This window comes from Carcharhinus amblyrhynchos, chromosome 18 (assembly GCF_965287045.1).
Source record: "Carcharhinus amblyrhynchos chromosome 18, sCarAmb.v2.hapA, whole genome shotgun sequence".
In the NCBI taxonomy this organism is placed as follows: Eukaryota; Metazoa; Chordata; class Chondrichthyes; order Carcharhiniformes; family Carcharhinidae; genus Carcharhinus; species Carcharhinus amblyrhynchos.
Window position 1 is genome coordinate 12,998,918 of NC_137341.1, and position 22,931 is coordinate 13,021,848.

The window sequence follows — 22,931 nt, forward strand, 5'->3', positions numbered from 1 at the left end:
TCATTTCAGCAGGCAGTTAACCGTAGGATGGATATGTTGAGTTGAGGAAAAACTACTTCTCCCAAAGGGTTGTGAATCTGTGGAATTCGCTACCCAGAAGTATGGTGGATACTGGAACAGTGAATAAATTTAAGGAGCTGGACAGATTTTTAATTGGTAATGGGTTGAAGGGTTATGGGGAGAAGGCAGAAAATTGGGGATGAGGAGCAAATCAGCCATGATCGGATGGCGGAGCAAACTCGATGGGCCAAATGGGCTAATTCTGCTCCTATATCTGATGAACTTATGAACTGTGAGTCACACATAGCCCAAACCAGGAAAGGACAGATTTCCTTCGAAAAGAAATTAATGAGTCAGTTCTGTCTTTACAACAACCTAGTATTTTGTGGTCAACATTTCTGACACCAGCTTTCAACCCAGATTTATTGAACTAACTAACAACGTTTAAATTCTTCAAACAAAATTTTCAACTCTGAATGATCAATCCTGGCTTCTGGGTTACTCATCCACAATATAAACACTGATACTAACATGATCAGTTAGAGGCTGATTCAAGTCACACAACAAGGCATATGTTTGTTAAAGCAGAATTATAAATGTTGCTCTGCATGCAACCTTCAACAATTTTAGCAATGTCTAAGTGGCTGGAGTTGCAACAATTGACATGGGTGATAGTAATCTTCATGGCAATTCTCCAGATACCCTGCTGAAACCTTGGCAGAAATTGCTTTAAAATGTAGGGAAATGTTCCTAATTTTGGTGCTCCAGTAACATTATGGGAGGCCTGCAAACTGTATCATTTTTATGGTCTCAATAATCTTTGCGCACAATTTGTCTGCTGCTCTCTGTTCCTTTTCACATTGGCTGAACACATCATGAGCCTCAGGCCTCTCTGTCTAATTCTCAAAGTTATTGATCCCTTATTTTTTAGTGGTTGGATACATTTTTGACAATATATTGGTGGTGGTGGAGACAAACTTGTTGGAGTCTTTTAAGAGACTTCTGGATGAGTACATGGGATTTAATCGGATTGAGGGTTATAGGTAGGCCTAGTAGGCAGGGATATGATCAGCGCAACTTGTAGGCTGACGGGCCTGTGTGTGCTGTAATTTTTCTATGTTCTATGTTCTATATTGGAGTGGAACCAAAAGAACAAGTTGCAGACAGTTCAGATGCCAAACCTCCACGTGTAGCTACAGAAATAGATCTCATGAGATAGAGAAAAATGTGTGACATATTCTGGGATATTGTACAAGCTGACGAATGTGTCAATTTTTGATGTGGATTTAACTCAAAATGATGAGCAATCATTTTAAAATCTATGATATTGTCCTTGATGACTCTGCTGTACAATCTCTCTATATTTTTGTCTTTTCCTAAGTTTCAGATCTCATTTATCTGACAGCATGTTTTATGCATCATCAACAAATATGTCCCAACCATCAAAGAACAAACTGAAGAGACAGAGCCGGGCTTTCACACAGGTTCTATATCGGAAGCTAAGTTATCGTGAGCGACGTTCTGTAACTGATAGTCCAACAGATCTAATGGATGACCCTTCGGAGCTCTCCATCCAGCTGTCGGCTCCTGGAATACTTAAGATCTTTGGAAATGCAATCTGCACTGGAACCAACTACAAAAGCGTCCTAGCTACGCCACGGTCAAGTGCCCAGGAGTTGGTTAAAGAAGCCCTTGAGCGCCACTCTGTAAGCAAAAAGTGTGCCAGTGAGTACCTGCTGTGTGATGTGATTGGAAGATTTGAGGGGATGGACAAACACTGGCGGACAGAGTGTCTCCGAGCTCTGGGGGATAATGAAAAGCCTCTCCTTCTTCAAGATCTGTGGAAACCTAAAGAGGGGTTTTCCAGAAGATTTGAACTTCGAAGACGGGTTGAGGTGGAGGAGATGGCTGCTAAGGAGAAAGATACAACAACCGCAGGTACAACTTAGTGCATGCATTTTCTTTAGGGGAGTTTGGATACACAGGGCATTTTGGAACTCTGTATGGTATTCAGATCACCTGTTCTGGAGTCCCAGAATAATTTGCTATTCTGATGGTTAATGTTACAGTAAAAAGAGAGATAAAGAAAATAAGCTTTTACTGTATCAAAACCATAGAGAAAATAATTATTACTTCATGTGGTTTCTCGAGTCCACAATCAAAGTCCAATGAAGTATTCCTTCACAATTATCAATGTGCTGAAAACTGATGCAGGGTGATTCGCTGTTCCAGTGTTGTTGACTTCACACGATGAGATCGGCATGCAGAGATGAATCAATCTTGCAGGCAATGGTACAGAATTTCCATCAAAAGCAGTATAGCTGGGGCCAGTGTTCAATCTGGACAGAGCTCCTCGGGTGGCACAGTGGTTAGCAGGGACCTGGGTTCCATTCCTGGCCAGGGTCACTGTCTGTGGAGTTTGCACCTTCTCCCATGTCTGCGTGGGTTTCCTCCGAGTGCTCCAGTTTCTTCCCACAGTCCAACGATGTGTGGGTTAGGTAGATTGGCCATGCTAAATTAACACTTAGTCTCAGGGGGATTAGCAGGATAAATATGTGGGGTTATGGGGATAGGACCTGTGTGTGATTGTTGTCGGTGCAGACTTGATGGGCTGAATGGCCATTCTGCGCTGTAGGGATTCTATGATTGTAAGAGTGCTAGTCAGATGGCTAATAGCAGACTGAACTTTTCAGTTTATCAAGACAATATTACCTGTTCCACAAGCTAGAGGCCCATGTCACATGATTCCCACCTCTCCACCATCTTTGACAAAGGATGTGTACCCATTGTCTGATTCCAAAGACTGTGAGATGCCTTGACCATTAGGAACTGAAATGAAGCTTGCAGGATCTTTATATTTGCAGATGATCCACCTCCTTCTGGTTAGGCTGGGTTATTAATTGCAGATAGACTTTATAGTTTTCTTTGAGGTTGGGCTGTGCCATCCACAGGCAGTGGTAGTGAATCCTCTGAGATAACGAGGTCTGAGTTTTGCCGAGTTGTATTGTTTGTTCGGGTTTCACAGACAGACACAACTTTAGCCATTTTAAAGGCCTTTGTCCTGTTTAAAGTTTTAGAAATAACAATGAGCATATCTATATCTATTTTATAAAAATATGGTTGAAGTTTTAGTCACTCACAGTTGAGGTGTTGGGGGGGGGGGGCGATTCTCCCATCTCACTGTGCTGATTTTGTAGCGCAGCATTCCACAAGACTCGAATGGAGACTGTTTCGCAGGCTGCCCACTGGACGACATTGCGTCCGTGATTCTCCGGCAGCCGGATTGATGGCGCTGGCAGCTCTGTGCCAGAAATTGGTGGAGCTGAAGAAATTATGCAAATCTGAATTTAAATGTATTTTAAATATCATTAGTGGACCACGGACTGAAATCTCTGGGCCCGCTAACGTCTCCCGCCTGCAAGGAATGTTTCACTCCAGCAGGGTTTTGTCTCGCTCTCCACTTGCGTGAGCGTTGGCCCAACCCTGCTGGAGTGAAGGGGGGCCATCGAGGCCCCCCAGAGGGACAGGTGCCGGGTTGATAGTACCCTGAGTACTGCCATCGAGGTGGGTGGGGGTGAGGGTCGAGGCTAGCCTGGGCATGTTCAGCGGACCGGCGATGGGGCTGTGGGGAAGTCGAGGGCCACTGATGCGGGGATAGCGGGGCTGGCCAACTCAAACAGTAACCAACGATTAGAAGGCTGACAGTGTGGGGCCACTGCGCATGCGCCGATCTTGGTGCTAACAGATTGGTACATGCGCAATGGTCCACTCAGTGCTATGCTGCCGGCCTCTCCAGCAGGAATAGGTCCTGTCAACTGATTTTCAGCATGATTCACACTGAGGCACTCTGCAGTGCGCAGAATGTGGGAGATTCATTTTGAAACTCCCGCTGAAAAAAATCAGCAGGATTTTCTCTAGTTTTTATGCAAATTCAACACTTAGAATATTTTTGGGTGAATTGTCCTCGTAATGTTTGGTATGTTTTAAACTGTGAGGATTAATTAACATTTGTGGATTCAAAGGGTGCATGCATGCACCCTGAGAGTTTAGAGGAATATGGATGACTATGCAGATTGTTAAGTACCAGTTTCAGTGAAAGAAAATTCACAGAGGTCTCTTGTGGAGCATACAGGAAGCTTGTTACGTGTCGTAATTTTAATCAATCCTTTAGAAACTAGTCTCATTCCTATCTCAGTCATCCTTTTTGGCCACTTACTGTTCAGCATGCTTATTTGCATAACACGGGCTGCTGAGGTTTTCTGCTCTGGTCTTTAATTTGATTGATTTTTAAGTATAATTGATAGTTAAATTTAAAATTGATTAGTTTGCTTCACTCTTCATGTTATGTTAGCTTTGGTGCGTTTCTTGCTGCTAGTGTGTGCAGCTGCATTTCTGTCTTGTCATTTTTTGGAAATACATTGCCCACATTACTCTTGTGGATAGCAGTATTAACATTATTTCCATTTATATATGACTATTAATATGTTATAACATTCCAAGGCTCTTTAGAGGTTTGTTGAATGAGTTCCAGCCTAGGCAGTAAGAGGTGGAGTGCTGAAAATCAGGGATGCACAAGAAGAGAGAATTGGAGGAATGCAGAGATCCTGTAGGGTTGTAGGATGGGAGGAGGTAACAGCCATGGGGAGGAACAAGATGATGCATAGATTTGAAGAAAAGTGTGACAATCTTAACATCAAGATTTTGTCAGGTCAGGAGCACAGGGGTAATGGTTAAGTGGGTCTTGGTGCAAGTTAGTATGTGGGCAGCAGAATTTTGGATGAGCTTAGGTTCATAAAGTACAGTATGACAATTCCACTGGGGTTACAGTGGCATATCAGTATTGAGAGAAGAACAAGGAGATTGTGCAGAAGTGGAACTGCATTTCAGGTGCCTGGCCCACATTGACATCCTCCCAGGAACTAGGGGACTGAATTTTGTCTAAGTTGGAAGCATGTATGTTGGGAAGATAGCTGGTTCTGCAATATCGAGTAGGGAGAAAGGGCCCTGGATGGTCTAATTTTTATTCTGGGGTGATGGATGCAGATGTTAACAGCAGTTGGGCCTGCCGTCCTCTGAAAGAGTTTGGAGGAGGAGCTGCCACGTGGGGAGGCGGGCTGTGTAAATGGCCTGTCTCAGTGATCCCAGCTGTAAGAAAAAAAAATCCCTCCAATCCTCACATGCCGCATCCATGTCAACTATATTCATAACATAGAATCCCTACAGTGCAGAGGAGGCCATTTAGCCCATCAAGCCTGCACTGACAACAGTCCAACCCAGGCCCTATCCCTGTAACGCCATGTATTTACCCTGCTAATCTCCCTTACACTGAGGGACAATTTAGCATGGCCAATCAACCTAACCTGCACATCTTTGGATTGTGGGAGGAAACTGGAGCATAAGAACATAAGAAATAGGAGCAGGAGTAGGCCATCTAGCCCCTCGAGCCTGCCCCGCCATTCAATAAGATCATGGCCGATCTGTCGCTGCTCAGTTCCACTTTCCCGCTTTCTCCCCATAACCCTTAATCCCCTCTCTTATCAAAAACCCATCAACCCGCGTCTTAAAAATATTTAACGAGGCAACCTCCACCACTTCAACGGGCAGAGAATTCCAGAGATTCACCACCCTTTGAGTGAAGAAGTTCCTCCTCAACTCCGTTCTAAACCACCCCCCTTTTATCTTGAGGCTGTGCCCCCTAGTCCTACTGTCTTTTCTGAGCGGGAAGAGTCTCTCCACCTCTATCCTATCCATCCCATTCATCATCTTATACGTCTCAATGAGATCTCCCCTCATTCTTCTAAACTCTAATGAGTACAAGCCCAGTTTATTCAGCCTCTCCTCATAGCTCAACCCCCTCAACTCCGGTATCAGCCTAGTAAACCTCCTCTGCACTCCCTCCAAGGCCAAAATATCTTTGCGCAGGTGCGGCGCCCAAAACTGCACACAGTACTCCAGCTGCGGCCTCACCAATGCCCTATACAGCTGCAGCAAGATCTCCCTACTTTTATATTCAATCCGCCTCGCTATGAAGGCCAGCATCCCATTCGCCTTCCTGACCACCTGCTGCACCTGCAAGCTGGGTTTTTGCGACTCATGCACAAGGACCCCGAGGTCCCTCTGCACCGTCGCCTGCTGCAGTTTTTCACCCCGTAAGTAATAGTCCTTCCTACCATTCTTCCTACCAAAGTGGACCACCTCACACTTGCCAACATTAAATTCCATTTGCCATTTCCTGGCCCATTCACCCAGCCTATCTAGATCCTTCTGCAGACTCTCCACACCCTCCGCACAATTTGCCGTTCCCCCAATCTTGGTGTCATCAGCAAATTTTGACACCCTACACTCGGTTCCCTCCTCCAGATCATCTATATAAATGGTAAAAAGCTGAGGCCCCAGCACCGACCCCTGGGGCACTCCACTAGTCACCATCCGCCAATCCGAATAGCACCCGTTGACCCCCACTCTCTGCCTCCTATTTGACAACCAATCCTCTATCCACGCTAACACCCTACCCCCAACTCCATGTCCCTCGACCTTCTGCAATAACCTCTTGTGAGGTACTTTGTCAAACGCCTTCTGAAAATCTAGAAAGACCACATCCACCGGCTCTCCTCTATCCACCGCCCTAGACACATCCTCATAGAACTCCAGTAAATTTGTCAGACACGACTTCCCTTTAATGAAACCGTGCTGCGTCTGCTCTATCAAGCAATTCCCTTCAAGATGCCTCGCAATTTCCTCCTTAATGACAGATTCTAACATTTTACCTACCACAGACGTTAAACTAACCGGCCTATAATTCCCCGCCTTTTGCCTGGCACCCTTCTTAAACAACGGCGTAACATTAGCACCTGAAGGAAACCCATGCAGACACGGGGAGAACGCGTAAGCTCCACACACACAGTGACCTGAGGCTGGAAGAGAACTCAGGTCCCTGGCACTGTGAGGCTGCAGTGCTAACCACTGTGCCACTATGCCATCCACCAAACCTCCATGGTCACACATACTCCATGCTCACCTCTGCCCCTCTACCTACCCCATTGCCTTTATAGCCCCTTGCCCACCTGTTCCGTTCTACCCACCCTGTGGCCCTTTATCATGCCTATGTCAACCTATGACCCTCTACCAACTCCCTTTATAGTTCCTTGCCCATCTGTACCCTTCTATCCAACCCCTGTGTCACTTGTAACCCCTATGCCAACTGTGAACACATGCACCTCAACCACTATTGTCCTTACATCCTCCGTGCTGAGATAAAATAAAATTCTAAGTGTCTGTTGCAAACATAATGAATGAGAGTGTTTTTAGTAAAAATGAAAACACGTATTTACATTCCTTCGATAACATAATCCCTTCTAAAAACATTTCAGTTAATTGCTTGACCCCTTATAAAAACAAATATTTTGTTCAAGTGCTGAATCCGTTATAAAACAAGCATTTGTATTCACAGCCCCTCAACAAATACTTTATAACCACTTGGACCTGTCAGTCAAGCTGTATCCAGTGTAATAATCTCAGGTTAGATTGATTAGCTGTAAAAATCAGTTATGCAGCTCAAATCCTATGATCAAAGTCCTCAGCGCTATGTCAACACAAACAGAGTGAAACTGCAAGTACTTTTTTAAAACTGCAACACCAATGCATAGTGGCAACAATTTGTACCAACTACAAGATGTATTGTAGCAACTCACCAAGGCTCCTTCATCAGAACATTCCAGAACTGCAGCCTCGACTACCTAGAAGGAGAAGGGCAGCAGATGAATGGGAATACCACTACCTTCAGGTTCCCCTCTAAGCCATACAGCATCCTGACTTTGAATTATATGGCTGTTCCTTCACTGTCACTGGATCAAAATCTTGGAACTCTCTTCCCGACAGCGCTATGGGTGTGCCTACACCACACGAACTGTAACTTTTCAAGAAGGTGCCTCACCACCATCTTCTCAAGGGCCATTGGGAATGGGCAGCAAATGCCTACATCCCACGAATAAATAAAAAAGCATTTCTTAAAAAAAATTTAAAGACCAGGAGATTTAAAGGCCTTGACAGTTTCACGGTTCCAATCAGCTTGACAGTTCCAGTGAGTGTATCCACTTTTTATGCACAGTCATATCAACTTTTAACAATTCCAAAGGTCACCTGGCCTCTCCCAAAGGACATCAGACCACTCCCAAAAGTCGCCTGACCTCTCCCAAAAGTGTTCCTGGTCCTATCAAAAGGATATCTTACTTCTGCAAGAGGCTACTCTATCTCTCAGAAGAACGCAGCTGTTTTAGACCTTCTCCTGTAAAGTCTGAAGCCCATAGGTTGTGTTTGGATCTGTTTAAAGGCAATTGCCTCCGTGAATCAAACTACTACCTGTGAAAATGGTGGGTGTCAGGTTCAGTGGCAGACTTTCAGAATCGATCTCTAGTGCCACTTTGGCCAAACCAGGGACCCTCTTTGTCTTTACAAAAATTGATGCCCGAGTGTTCAAACCTCAATTCACCTTGGAGATATCTGAGAGATCTCACTCTAGTGTCTATACTTTGAGGGAGAGTGGTAACTCTATGCTGCTTTCTCAAACCAGGCTAGATCTACTACAAGAACAGTCCTACCAATGGATGTGAAGCTTACAACCAAATCGCTTAATGAAATCTGATGCTCTTAATTTTCAGTGGTGATGATTTCTGCATCAGCCTGTTTTCAGTCCAACAATTTATCAAAAAAATTTTAGAAGGTTTGTTTTCCATCAAAAACAGTTATTCAGTTTCTCCTTAAAAGGATGCAACTGCACAAGCAGGCACAATGGTAAGCTTTCCTAAGTGCAGAGTATAGCTGATGCCACATAAGTGCTCCTGGGCATCTACCTTTGGAAGATATGTTATCAGATATTTATTCCATCAATGTACAAGTTAGATAATGCAGGAAAATGTATGATACTGGAGCAAGAGCCACAGTGTCTTTATTTTCATCCATACACCATTGTATCAGAGAGCCAATGGCTGACTGCTAAAAGAGACCAAGAATACCTGCAATATGTCCAGCTAATTAAGAAACTCGAAGTGGCAACACCCAGATAAAACCAAACTGATGGTTCCATCTGAATTCTGGTTGAACATATGACTGGAATACTGAAGTCAGGTCTGTATCAAATGGAGTGCAGAAATTAGTTGAGAGGAGATGGAGATGATTGCAATGGACAGGCTTATATGCAGGCGAAATGCTGCAGACAAGTCAGAAAAGAACGGTAGAGCTAGCATTGGGTCAAGAAAGAAAGATTGTTATGTCAAAGACTGAAAAGGTTTGATTTTCGTCATTGTTCCCCTGGTAAACAGCCATTTCTCTGCCATGTTTTTGATATTATGATGTCCCAGGGGTTATGGCTTGGTGAAGTTGGGTAAATGGACTGTGCTTTTACTTCCAGTGGATGGATTTGGGGGTGGGGGGACCCAACATTAACATTCAGTCCCATCTTTGTATTGAGGATACCCTCCATTATGTTAAGTAGCACTACCACTTTGTTAAATGGTATAATTTTCAAACATATCTGGCAACTTGACTGGGCATCCAAGATGTGCTGTGGGCTATCAGTAGCAGCAGAATTGTACTCGATCACAATCTGTAAACTCGTAGCCCGGCATATCCCCCAGTCTACCATTACCACCAAACCAGGCGATCGACCCTGGTCCAACGAAGAGTGCAGCAGAATATGCCAGAAGCAGCACCAAACTTACTTAAATATGAGGCGTCAACTGGCATCTATGCAACAATGTGTAAAATTGTCCAGCTCTGTCCTATACACAAAAAAAAGGACAAATCCAACCTGTCAATTCCGTCCCCTTAGTTTTCTCTCGATCATCAGTAAAGTGATGGAAGAGGTCATCAACAATGCGATCAAGCAGCACCTGCTCAGCAATAACCTGCTCAGTGACATTCAGTTTGGTTTTCACCAGGATTATTCAGCTCCTGATGTCATTACAGCTTGGATCAAACATGGACAAAGGAGTTTAATTCAAAACGGGAGCTGAGAGTGACTGCCTTTGACATTAAGGTAGCATTTGACCAAGTATGGCATCAAGGAACCCTAGCAAAATTTGAGTCAGTGGAAATCAGTGGAAACCCTCCTTTAGTTGGAGTCATACCTGACACAAAGAAAGATAGTTGGAAGTCAATCATCTCAGCTCCAGAACATCTCTGCAGGAGTTCCTCAGGTTACTGTCCTAGGTCCAACCATCTTCAGCTGCTCCATCAATTATCTTCCTTCTAACACAAAGTCAGAAGTGGGGATGTTTGCTGATGATTATACAATGTTCAGCACTATTTGTGACTCCTCAGATACTGAAGCAGTTCCTATCCAAATGCAGCAAGACCGCGACTACATTGAGCTTTGGGCTAACAAGTGGCAAGTAACATTCATGTTACACAAAAGGAGCCAGGCAATGACCTCCTCCAGCAAGAGAGAATTTAGCCACCACCCCTTGATTTTCAATGGCATTATTGTTGCTGAAACCCCCTCTATCAATATCTTGGGAGGGTTACCATTGACCAGAAATTGTTCCGGACTAGCCATATAAATGCATTGGCCACAAGAGCAGATCAGACACTAGGAATTCTGTGCCAAGTAACTCACGTACTAACTCCCACAGGTCTGTCCACCATCTATGGCAGTAGCTTGTCTCATCTACAAGATGCATTGCAGGAACTCATCAAGGGTCCTTGGACAGCATCTTTCATGACCACTACCATCTGGAACGAAGAGGACAGCAGACACATGGAAACACCACTACCTGGAAATTCCTCTCCCAATCACTCACCATCTTGACTTGGAAATATATTGCCCTTCCTATACTGTTGCTGGGTCAAAATCCTGGAACTTTCTCCCTAACAGCACTGTGGATGTACCTACACCACAGGGACTGCAACAGTTCAAGACGGATCACCACTATCTTCTCAAGAACCATTATGGATGGGCAATGAATGTTGCATAGCTAGCAATGCCTACATCCCATGAATAAATTTTAAAGATGACCAAGAGACTCCAAAGGAGCAAAATGCAAAACAATCTATGTCTAGAGAAAAATATACATACCATGAGGTCTTGGATGTAAATAGTTGTAAATAAGTAGTTACAATAAAATCTAAAATCAGATCACCTCCAGTCACTCATAGAGTAAGCTAGAAGACCAAACAAGTAAAGGATGATGAGATAAACTGTGAGGTGGTTTCAGTTTGCATGTGGATTGTGTGGGGTTAAAGGGGTCTGAAGGCTCAAGGTCTGTTTTTATGTTTTATTATTCTTATTACAACTGGGACGAATTCCTAAAACACCGAGGTGGGCCTTTTAAACAGCCTACCTCAGTGCCTGACAGCCCCTGTAGCTGGCTCTCCACTGTTTCTGGCAGCAGCTGGTTAGCACCCGTTCCAGGAACAAAAATCTGATGGCTCAGGATACTTTCTCCCCAGTCATGTTTGCGCAATCGGGAACTTTCCCAGCTCTGCGCACCTGAATCAGGAATGAAGATCCAGAACCCAAAGCGGGCCTTCTAATCTGCTTGCCTCCACACTTACATTTCTCGCCCACTCCACTGTGGCTTGCAAAATGCACTGCACGCCTGACACTATGTGAAAAGACAAAATCCTGGGCAAAGTCACACACGGGTCAGATTTCAGAAGGCTCAAAAGTGTGCAGGTTCAGTTTTACCAAACCCACATCAGAATTCAGGCCAAAGTGTTTAAAATTAATCAGCAGGCATACAGCTTCAGTAGCTGACGCAGCCTGCCGAGAGATGGTAACTGAGGAGCTGACCTGATTCTAAGAACGTCTGTGGAGTTTTTATCTCAAGCTGTAGCTAGACTGATATTTTTCCAGTTGTATTGGAAGAAACCTGGGTAGGTGAAAGTCTGAAGGAGAAATCTAAATGTTCAGGTTGATTATGTATTTCTGAGACATGCTACCCTGGAGAACATCAAGGTTAAATGTATGCTTGCTGTTAATTTTAAATTCATTGACCTGGAGGTTTGTGTAAGGACTAACTCTCTGATCTTTACCCTTCACCATCCGTACAGTCCCCATGCTCCATCCACGCCAACTCTTGCCATCTCATGCCCCTCTCCCCATAGTCACAATACCATAAGTGGGAATTTATATCCCTTTGCCGACCCCATGGTCTCTCATGCCTATGCCCCTCTTCTCCGTCTCTTTATATCCTCAATGCCAAATTAGTGTCAATTCATGCCAATCCATATACTCCCCACACACCACTCTTTGCCCTCACACCTTCCGTGCCAACCCATCCAGTAACTACCTTAGGAAAACTGAGATGTCATGGTGAGGTAAAATAATTTCTAAGTATCCACTACAGACTTCACTATATTTTAAAAAAACTGTCATCGGTAAAAGCCCATTCAAATACCGTCAAGTACTCAATTCCTTATGAAAACAAACATTTGTATTTATAATATGTCATCAAAAGCACCTGGTTGCTTTATACCCACTTGGAGCTGTCAACAGAATTGTGAATGTACAGCCCCCTGCTGTCATAAAGACAGGTTGTGAAACTAGTCAAGCTGAAATAATAGCATAATGATAGCATTTAATTCAACAGCTATTGAAATTGCAAGCATCTGTTTTTCAACTGCAGGCTTGTTGTTTTGTCAAAATTTAAAGGACAGAGCATTTAAATGATTTGGCAGTTTGACAGTTCCACAGAAGTTACCTTTTTTTATGAACATTCATGTTCACTCTTAACAACCCCAGAGGGATACCTGTTCTCCCAAAAAGTACCTGATCTCTCCAAAAGAGGTAATTTACCTCTCCAAAAAGATAACTTAACTCTCTGAATAACTCCCAGTAGGTTTAGATCTTTCACATTTGTAAATTCTACAAGTTGTGTTTCAGAAATCCTGATGCTCCAACTGCTTCTTCTCATTTAAATGTGCTGCTGTCTGCATGAACTATCGATGTGCAAAATATTTTATGTCGCTCCCCCATGATTAAGACTGTGGGTGCCAGTAGGTGGGACTTACAGATTCTGGGCTCTGGTGCTATTTTGGCTAAAGCACGGAGTCCTTCTGGCTTTGTGAATACTTGGGCCTTGATCTATAATACAGCAGCCCAGCTCCCAACATTGTTCAAAGATCTCCTGAACCTCACCCTTCGCTCCACACTTCCTCCAATTTCCCATATCACCTCACATCATTCAAGGCACCTCCATTTCTCCTCAGATCACCCATGTTTAGTTTCACATGATCTTCCAAGTTACCTTGTATCAGATTTTTAACCATTTTCCCCCTAGAATGTTTCTTCACTCACAAACAAGACCCTTACTATTCATAACGTTACTTTGGACCACTGCATAAATGTTATTGCTTTGCTGGAAACAGGAGTTATGGCTTGCAACACTTTGTAGCCTCCCTCCCAGAGTATGCTTTCCACCACCTACCCTGCCCAACTGTCACTGTGGCACAATTGCCTTAATCACCCAATCACACTTTAGTCTCTCTACCACTCCTTCTTCCTATCTTCTCCGTCAAACATTTCAGGCTTTGTTCCATCTCCTTTAAAACCGTGTTCTATACTGCACTCCCCAAGCCCCAACCCGATTTATCACTGATCCATTCTGTGTCTGTACTGTACAACACATCTTTAGGGACTTCAATCTCCACCACAACTCATCATGTCTTTTTTCCTTTTGATTTCACTGCTCATTTATGCTCCCTAAATCTCCAGATAAACACTGCTACCATACATGGCTCCCCAACCTTGCTAACTTATATAGCTTTTGTACTCCCAGGTGCCCATCACAACAATACCATCAGTCATCATCTCCTTATATTTCTCATTACTCATAATCCACTATTTGCTTCCAAACTCATCCACCATATGTGTTAATTCTGAGAAAATTCCTTCCAAGTCCACTAACACTGCATTTTCATGCTCGCAGCTATCTAGATGTGGTGATTTCACTGCTTGTTCCCTTTAAGGAACTATCTGCAGAGTAAGGCTAACATGACTTGGAATCAATCGAGGAGCAGGGTGGGGGTTCACCCTGTGAGCTTGGGTTTCTGTTCCAGAACAACCTTAGAAGCGGAGTAGCAGCCATCAGGCAGTGGTTATTCCCCTAAGTGATGAACCAGAGTTATAATATTGGTGATGAGGATAAAAGAGAAATAAGCAGTCCCAAGACTGAGAGTATAAAGTCTTGTTGAAGTTCAGTTCAAATTGAGAAACGGAAGAATGTTTGCAGATATGCCCCTATTTGGACGGATAGATCCTTTTGGTGTTTCTGTGGAGGATTAGACACAATATGTTGAATTTGAGGGGTACTGCAGCAAAAGTAACAACTTACACAGGAGAAGCTGTCAGGATTAAGGATACTACCACAGTGTCTGTGAGCTATTAGCAGCAATCTGCTCAGTTCCCAGTAATAATAGTGTCAGGTCAAGGGCCAAGTCTTTTGGACTGTGATTTGTTCAAGGTAATCAAATTTAACTGGATGGAGATCTTCCACATCTGTGAAAGGGGCCTGCCTGAGTTGAAGAAGAAGTATGAGAACATTTTTTGCGACCTGTTAGGTAAAATGAAGGGCCTCCAGGTGAAGGTGTGTCGGTTCAGAGGCAACTCTTGTATTTTTAGAGCAAAGCCAGAACCATATGCCTTGCCAGAAAAGTTAGAACTGAAGCGATTGGCAGAACAGATATTATTTAGCCAATTTAAATTCGCAGACTGGACAGCACCAGTAGTCCCCATGATAAAGCCTGACAAGACCATCTGCAGCGGTGAAGACTTCAAATTAACAGTTAGTAAGGCTGTCAAAGTAGATACATATCCAACTCCAAAGATTGAAGATCTGTATGGAAGGCTGGCCAGAGGTCAATCTTATACAAAACTGGACATGAGTTATGCATATCAGCAAATTGAATTAATTGACGTTTCCCGAGGTTATGTCATGCTAAACACACACAAAGCTTCGTTCCAGTATGAATGTCTGCTCCCTGGTGTGTTGTCAGCATGTGCGACTTTCCAGGAAACAATGGAAAGTCTGTTGCAAAGATTGTCATGAGTTGTGGTTTACCTGGATGATGTTTTGACAACTGGATCAACAGAAGTTGAGCACTTAGCTAACTTATAGGAGGTGTCAAAGAGATTTCAAGAGGCTGGAATCCTCCTTAAGAAGGAGGAATGTCCTTTTCAAGCCACAAAAGTAGCCTACCTAGGGTATCACGTAGACGTACAAGGGTTACACCTCATGGAAGACAGGGTCAGAGTAATAAATGAGGCACCAGCCCGTAGAAAGACATCCGAGCTTGAGTCATTCTTAGGAACATGAGTTACTATGGGCAGTTTCTACCAAATTTGTCAACATCACTGGGCCCCTTGCATATGCTGCTAAAGAAGCACCAGCTTTGATTTTGGAACATGCTCCAGAAAGAAGCTTTTAACAAAGTGAAGCAATTGTTACATTTGTCAAATTTATTGGTGCATTTTGATCGTCTAAGGAATTGGTGTTAACCTGTGACGCCTCTCCACATGGTGTTGGTGTAATGTTGTCCTATCGTATGGATGACAGATCTTAAAGGCCAATAGGATATGTCTCGAGAACCTTCTCAGAGGCTGATAAAGGCTACTTGTAAATTGGGAAAGAAGGATTATTATTATTTTTTGGTGTCAAGAAATTCTACCAGTATTTGTTCGGGAGGCACTGCACCGTTGTTTCTGAACACAGACTGCTTTTGGATCTTTTTAAAGCAGGCAAGGCTATTCTGTCAGTTGCATTGGCAAGCATTCAGCATTGAGCATTAATCCTCTCCACCTTGAATATACCTGTAGGCACCAGCCTGTAACACAAATGCGGATACGCATAGTCAACTATCTTTGCAAGAGACTTGCACTCCCCCAGTACTGTAGGAAATAGTCTTGAGTTTAATTTCTTAGACGTGTTGCCAATTTCAGTGAAACAGAACCAGTACTGGACCAGTTGGGATCCACTGCTGTCCAAAGTGAAGCACAGGATACTAATGAGTTGAGCTAATGAGCCAGTTTCTAAAGAGATGATTCCATATTTTACACTTAAAAATTAGTTGAGTTACAAGATGACATCATACTTGGGGAGCAAGAGTTGTTGTCCTTGTACCAGGATGAGAAATGCTCCTAGCTGAATTATACAATGCCATCCAGCTATGTCTGAGATGAAGATGCCTAATGGAGTTATGTCTGCTGGCCTGGCAATGATGCCAACAATGAGAGCCTAGGCAAGCATTAGGTTACAAGCAACAAAGGTTACCTGCTGCAGCCCCACTGCACCCTTGGGAGTAGCCTGGCCAGCCATGGGCCTGAGTCCATATTGATTATCTTGGTCCATTCATAGGCACAATATATTTGCTCCTAATGATGCACATTCAAAGTGGATGGAAGTGTTTGAGGTGAAGTCGCCAACATCAGATGCTACAATTGGGAAATTACATTACTATTTCTCAACCCACAGAATACCTGATGTCATAATATTTGACAATGGAACAGCCTTAATTTCACAGTAACTTCTCTGCAGTGTTAATGTAAACCTTACTTGTAACTAGTAAATAAACTTTACTTTTACCTTCACAAGTGCTGAGTTTCAGAACTTTGCCACCCTCAATGGTATCAAAACATTGGGACTGTGCCTTACCACTCAGCATCCAATGGACTAGCTGAACAAGTGTAGCCTAAAGAAGCAATCAGGAGGGATCCTGGAAAGCAGAATTTCTCAATTCCTTCTGGGCTATAGGATCACTCCATATGCAGAAAAGAGAGTTTGCCCACCAGTAGAGTTGTTAATGAACTGTCAATTCAGAATGAGATTGAGCCTCATATTTCCAAATTTGCCAAAGAGGGTAGAGGCCAGCCAAAGCAGCCAGAAGACAAACCATGATTCATTTCAGTCAACAGTGTCATTTTTAGTGGATGAAGCCATGAATGTGAGGAATTGGGTCAAGTTGCGTCTCTGGAGTCATTGTACCCAAACTTGCCTTATCAAGTGGACGTAGAAGGAAGGGTCATTTGGGAACATGTAGACTATTTGATAGAGTGAGAGTTGCCCCAGCAGCCAGTACTGCTATATTGCCATCTGGGATTGTGGTCAACTATCCTAGCACTGGAGTACCTGGTTGTTCTGTGGCCGGCACACAACCGTTGTCTCCATGAAAACAGAACTGAACTGCCTGTGGCTGAAGAGGCATCTGTCATTATGGTTTTGTCTGACAGCAGTCCTGTGGGAGCACCCCAGACAGAGTTGCACCACAAGGATTTGGAAACCCCTGAAAGACTTAATTTATAATTGACTGAGTTCATGTATTGAATATTTAATGATCTAGGACTATGTAAATTAAGTATTAACATTTGTATAAAAGGATTTAGAGGGGAGGGATGTAATGATTAGTCAAGACCACATAGCTCCAGGAACTAACTGGGGAGCAAGGATAGGAGAATAATCCTGGTGACTTTAGCTTTCTATTCCAGAACCTTCTTGGAAGTTGACTGGCAGCAATGAGGCTGCAAGCCTCTATTGTAGTTATGTGTAAATAAATTTTGCACTTGTTGTTACTTAACTGGTGAACCAGAATGATTACACTAGCATTTGTCTGTCCATTTGGCACGTTATTTCTGCAGCAGCCAATCTGCTCAATAATTCCACCTTTGACATTCGTGTGCCCATTAAAATCCATCGTCGCACCTTTTCCAGTTCTAATCTATCGGAGCTACTATTCTAGTATGACATTATCAACTCCCTCTGTTGGAAGATCTGGTTAGATGATATCAACTGCTATCAGACCTTAATGTCCACTGCGAAAGCTGACCACTGCTCCAGGATCACTTGAGGAGCAAAAATAACCCCTTTTCTCCATTATTCACCATCTCCTTAAAGTTATTTTATTGTCACCCTCATCAGTGTCAACAATGCAAGAAGATCATAGAATTCTTTCTTATTGATTCAGCTGTCTGTTGTTTCCTTTTGCCCACCAAGCAAAGTCTCTCCCTATGCCAACCCACTATAAGGTGTTCTTTAATTAAGCTTTTCTTTTAGCTCGGGAAGTTTTAATTAAGAAGTCTTTGGGCATTTTTCCTACATGTTTCGTTCCTGTGAACAAGTTTAAATCACAGAGAAATATTAACATGCAAATGGATGAAAATCCCATGTAACTGTGTTTGTAAATATAATCCCTGCGGCTGTAATTAGAGTTTTGCACAGCTATAAACCATTTGTATTAACGTAATCATTTAAAATATCAGGGATTAATAAACCATGAATTGAAGACAGAATTACAAATGATGTGTTTAAAGTAGAATGTATGAGTGACTTTAATATATTAGTAGTCCCTTGGTAGCTTGTACATGTATGGAATCATTCTGTTTTTATTGGAGAATGTGTATAAACAGCAGGGTTATGAATTCCAGACGATTTTCATATGAAGTGAGTGCTTCAGTCGATCCCCGAGGCTTAGAGAGGAGAGATGTACAATCTTTCTCATGAACCCAACTGCATTCCCAGTAAATGAGGAGGAAGCTTTCACATCATCACTAACATCAAGTGGTACCAAGTGTTTGTTTAAGAGCCTGCTGAAGAGTGCATTAGAAGATTTGTTCCACTTTCTGAAGTGTGGACCGAGAAGCTGAGCTGTGGTTAGTAATGATTATTTGTCGTTTTAATTTTAGATATAGGACAACACACAGAGAAGGAGCAGAGATCTCAACAATACCTATTTTAGTGATTATACTTCCAGTTCTCATCCTATTTGCAGTTTGATGTGACTTTTGTAAACATTGCAGTTGACCAAGTTCAAATGTCAACTGCTATAAATATGCTTTCAGGGGATTTGCCTCCCATTGCTGGTGAAATGATTGTAAAGCTGTTTGAAATCAGAAAACTAAGGCTTGACTGTAATTCAACTCAGCTTTCAGCTATTGTACCGTCAAGTGGAATATTTTTGATTAAAGCAGAAGTAACAATGTAGGGAACTTAGCAGAATCATTCTAATTAAGGATGTGAGATCTCATATTTTTGCATTTCTAATCACACTGGGATTTTTTTTTTGCTTTGTTATTTACTGACTTGGGCAAATTGTCAATTAGCAGAATCAGGCTGAAAATTAGCCATTCCTTTCTTATCTTCAGTTAAAGAGTGCAGTGCCTGCCAAGCTAAGCATAAGCAATTTGAGGCTTGAAACACAAGCTTGTGAAGATTATGGGAAAGATACAGAGATAATTTGTTTAGTATCTTCTCCCACATCCTTTGGGGAAGAGTGGAGAATATTAGAAGAGCTAGCAGGTTGATTATCAGCCTGTTTAAACCATATCATAAACATTCCTCCTGTAGACAACAAGCCCTGGACTGGGACTTGAACGTGGGAGTTTCTAGCTGAGATAGGGGTGCTATGTCCTGGGCAAAAGATCTCAACAGAGAAAGAGTTAATTTTCTGCAACATTTCATTTGCAATACTTGTAATGAGCAAGCGATTGCTTCTGATAAAATATTGATACCAATACAGTTTTATAAAATTGAATATGTTTTGTCATTTTATGAAACAATAGCCGTATTCTGGAGTACTGTATTCCATTTTCATTTGGCTTTACTTAGAATCTACAATGATGATGTATCTCAGAATCATGTTGAACACCGAGACTTTAGATACATCTTAAATCAGTTTAAATGGTCAAAATCTATTGTAGACTTCCATACATTGAAAAGCACAGAATTGTAATAAAAACAGAGGACTCTGGAAAAACTCAGCAGGTCTGCCAACATCTATCAGGAGAGAAACAGAGTTAATGTTTCAAGCTCATAGACTTCAATATAAAATTCCTGCCTTATTTTGCATTTGATTTCAAATTTATTACAGAATTTCTTGATGCATTGGAGACCTCTGTAAAGCGAAGCATTGAGTGTAACACAAGCTGGATAATGTACCACCTAGTGCTATATTAAACATGCCAGAACAGGAACATTTTTAAGCAGGTAGATAACGGTTGCTTCTCTTAACATCATCCACCTTATAAGGCAATTAAACCTCTTGCTGTGCTGTGCATTGGTTCTTGGGCATTGACTGCTTCACCAATTTCCTTTACAATATATTTGCATCATCCTTTTAGTGTTGTTACGGTTCAGTTCAGAAATTCCAAAGTGTTTTATGGAGCCCACTTGGATCATAATTTTTGCATCTTGAATTTGGCTGGGATAAGCATGATAAGTTTCACTTCAGATATGATTCAAATGACCCACTAGGGAGCTTTAATCAAACAAAGTTTATTTAAGAATATAGTTAACATGTATAGTAAGAAAATTAGCAAGAACGCTTATCTGTTCCAAACAAGAAACAAAGCAACCACTATCATATATAGCCCTTAAGAAATATATCTAATGTGTTCCAATCAAACCAATCTCATTAACAACAAGAAGCCTTTTCACAGATTTAACACAGCAAAGACTAATGCTAACATGATGCCAGACTTGAGACCTTTTGGATGAAGTCTGCAGTTCTCAGAATGGATGCAGAACAGTTTGAAGTCAGAACAGCTTCCCAAAACACCAGGGATTCTAGGCAAGCCACCAACAGCAGATTCACCCCTTCAAAAAGGCAAGACCTTGTTTTCAGCTAACCAGCAGAATTTCCAAGCCGGGGGAGAGAGAAAGACTTCTTTTCAGCATGATGCCGCTTCTAAAACTAAAACCCAAAACTGCAATTCTAAACTGAAAATGAGAAACTCCTATCACCTGAAAAATCATTTGTTTTTCCTAACAATGCAGAGTCATAAACATCCCAGTAAAAATAAATAAACCCCCATTTAATCAGCAATAAAAGGACATCTCAAGTCAAACTGATGCCATAATGACATCAGCTAAGGCTGCGAGCTGAAAAACACTGACTGTGAGAGCTACAGAGATCGTGATTTAAAAAGAAACATCTCTTAAAGATGGGGATCTGGGAATACAGGTACAGAATTCCCTAAAAGTGGCGTCACAGGTGGATGCGGTCGTAAAGAGTGCTTTTGGTACATTGGCCTTTATAAATTGGAATATCGAGTATAAAAGTTGGAGTGTTATGGTAAGGTTGTATAAGGCGTCGGTGAGGCCAAATTTTGAATATTGTGTACAGTTTTAGTCACCTAGTTGCAGGAAGGATGTAAATAAGGTTGAAAAAGTGCAGAGAAGGTTCACAAGGATGTTGCCGGGGCTTAAGAAGCAGAGAGAGATTGAATAGGTTAGGCCTTTATTTCCTGGAGCATAGAAGAATGAGGGGAAATTTGATAGAGGTGTATAAGATTTTGATGGGTATAGATAGAGTGAATGCAAGCAGGTTTTTTCCACTGAGGCTAGAGGAGAAAAAAAACCAGAGGGCATGGGTTAAGGGTGAAAGGAAAAAAGTTTAAAGGGAATATTAAGGGGGGCTTCTTCACGCAGAGAGTGGTGGGAGTGTGGAATGAGCTGCCGGATAAAGTGGTAAATGTGGGGTCACTTTTAACATTTAAGAAAAACTTGGACAGGTTCATGGATGAGAGGGGTGTGGAGGGATATGGTCCAAGTGCAGGTCAGTGGGACTAGGCAAAAAATGGTTCGGCACAGACAAGAAGGGCCAAAAGGCCTGTTTCTGAGCTGTAATTTTCAATGGTTCTGGGTACACTAACATAGCAATGGAGCTTCATGTCCTCAGTCCACCAGCACCAGACACCTCTCAATCACCTGGGTGTGCTTCTTGAAGCTGATTCAGTGTAGTTTCTTTCTCCATCATTGCTGTTCTTTTCAATTGCTCCCTGCACAAAAGAATCCACACCCTTAAATTAGCTACAGCAGCTCAACTTCCCTGCATTTCACCAGTGGTAAATCAGTTACCAGCAATTTGCCACTGTTATATCACCTACATATTTAATGAGGCTCTTCTTGGGAAGCTTGAGCAAGTTAGCAACAGTTGCATGTGCCCTCCAATGTTAATCCAGCAATCAGAAAAGAAAACCAGCCCTTAACTATTCAAAAACGCCTTGTCTGTTTTTTCCGATGTCATGGTTGATTCTTCTCTTTCTGAGTTTGACTCTTGTTGCTGCTCTGAAGTTGTTTTATATTGGAAAACAGAAAGAAGAAATAACATAAAAATCAATCCTAATTAGCAGCTGCGCGGCCAATGAAGAGACTGAACTGCACTCCGGAGACAACTGAGTGCCTAAATTAAACTGAGCAGCAGCAATGAATTTTATAGAATGTTTCCACTCAATCTGTCCACCATATAAAACCTACTTACACAAGCCCCACTCTGTCTAATTTACATTTTCAGATTCCTTCAGAGTTCTGCCTAATTCCATCTCTGCCTGCACTACTTGTAATGAAGTTTTTTTTATTTTATCCTTCCTACTCTTTTGAAGCCTGTAATGCTTTCCTCTGTTTCACCCCATACAATCTTATGTGTTTTGTGCAAAGTTAATTATGTTGTAGCTTGAAAGGAGAAATGAGGACGAAAGTGCAGCAGTTTTGCAATGCAGTCCTGTGTTAGCAGCACAAGCATGATAGACCAAAAATTATCTTTTTGTGCTGTAATTGGATGATTTTGTATTAGCTTTCTGGCAGGTCTATCTGAAAAAATGTCTCTAGAATTATTGAAGCACCAAAAACCATTGGCAGGTCATTAATAACAATGCAAAACAGCTTTCTGCTGTACCATGCATATATTGCTACATACCAGAAGAGTCTGAGTAAAATTTTACAGGCTTCCTTAACTGCTCAATAGATTTAATGAATGGTTATCTGGAAACACACATCAGAAGTTCTCATATTCCTGCTCTTATCTGTGCTAAGTTAATCAATTGCAGAAGGGTCAGAAGTTGAATTGCTGCAATTTGCCTCATGGCTGAAGGGGAAATCTGGCAAGGGTTATTGCTCTCAGTTGGGTGACTGGAAGTGTGTGTGTCTGTGAAGGTGAGGATAGAGTCG

The 22,931-nt window shown here is 42.3% G+C and overlaps 1 protein-coding gene across 2 annotated transcripts in view; it reads left to right on the forward strand.

The window, feature by feature from the left end:
- radil (Ras association and DIL domains) overlaps nt 1-22,931 on the forward strand; it is a 132,524-nt gene that overhangs the window by 10,848 nt on the left and 98,745 nt on the right. Inside the window, exon 2 of one of the 2 annotated variants that reach the window (XM_080206394.1) lies at nt 1,382-1,938. In XM_080206394.1, the coding sequence (XP_080062520.1) occupies nt 1,407-1,938 (532 nt within the window). In that variant the 5' untranslated portion in view covers nt 1,382-1,406. The remainder of the gene's footprint in view (nt 1-1,381; nt 1,939-22,931) is intronic. The other variant, XM_080206395.1, reaches the window with a different exon arrangement.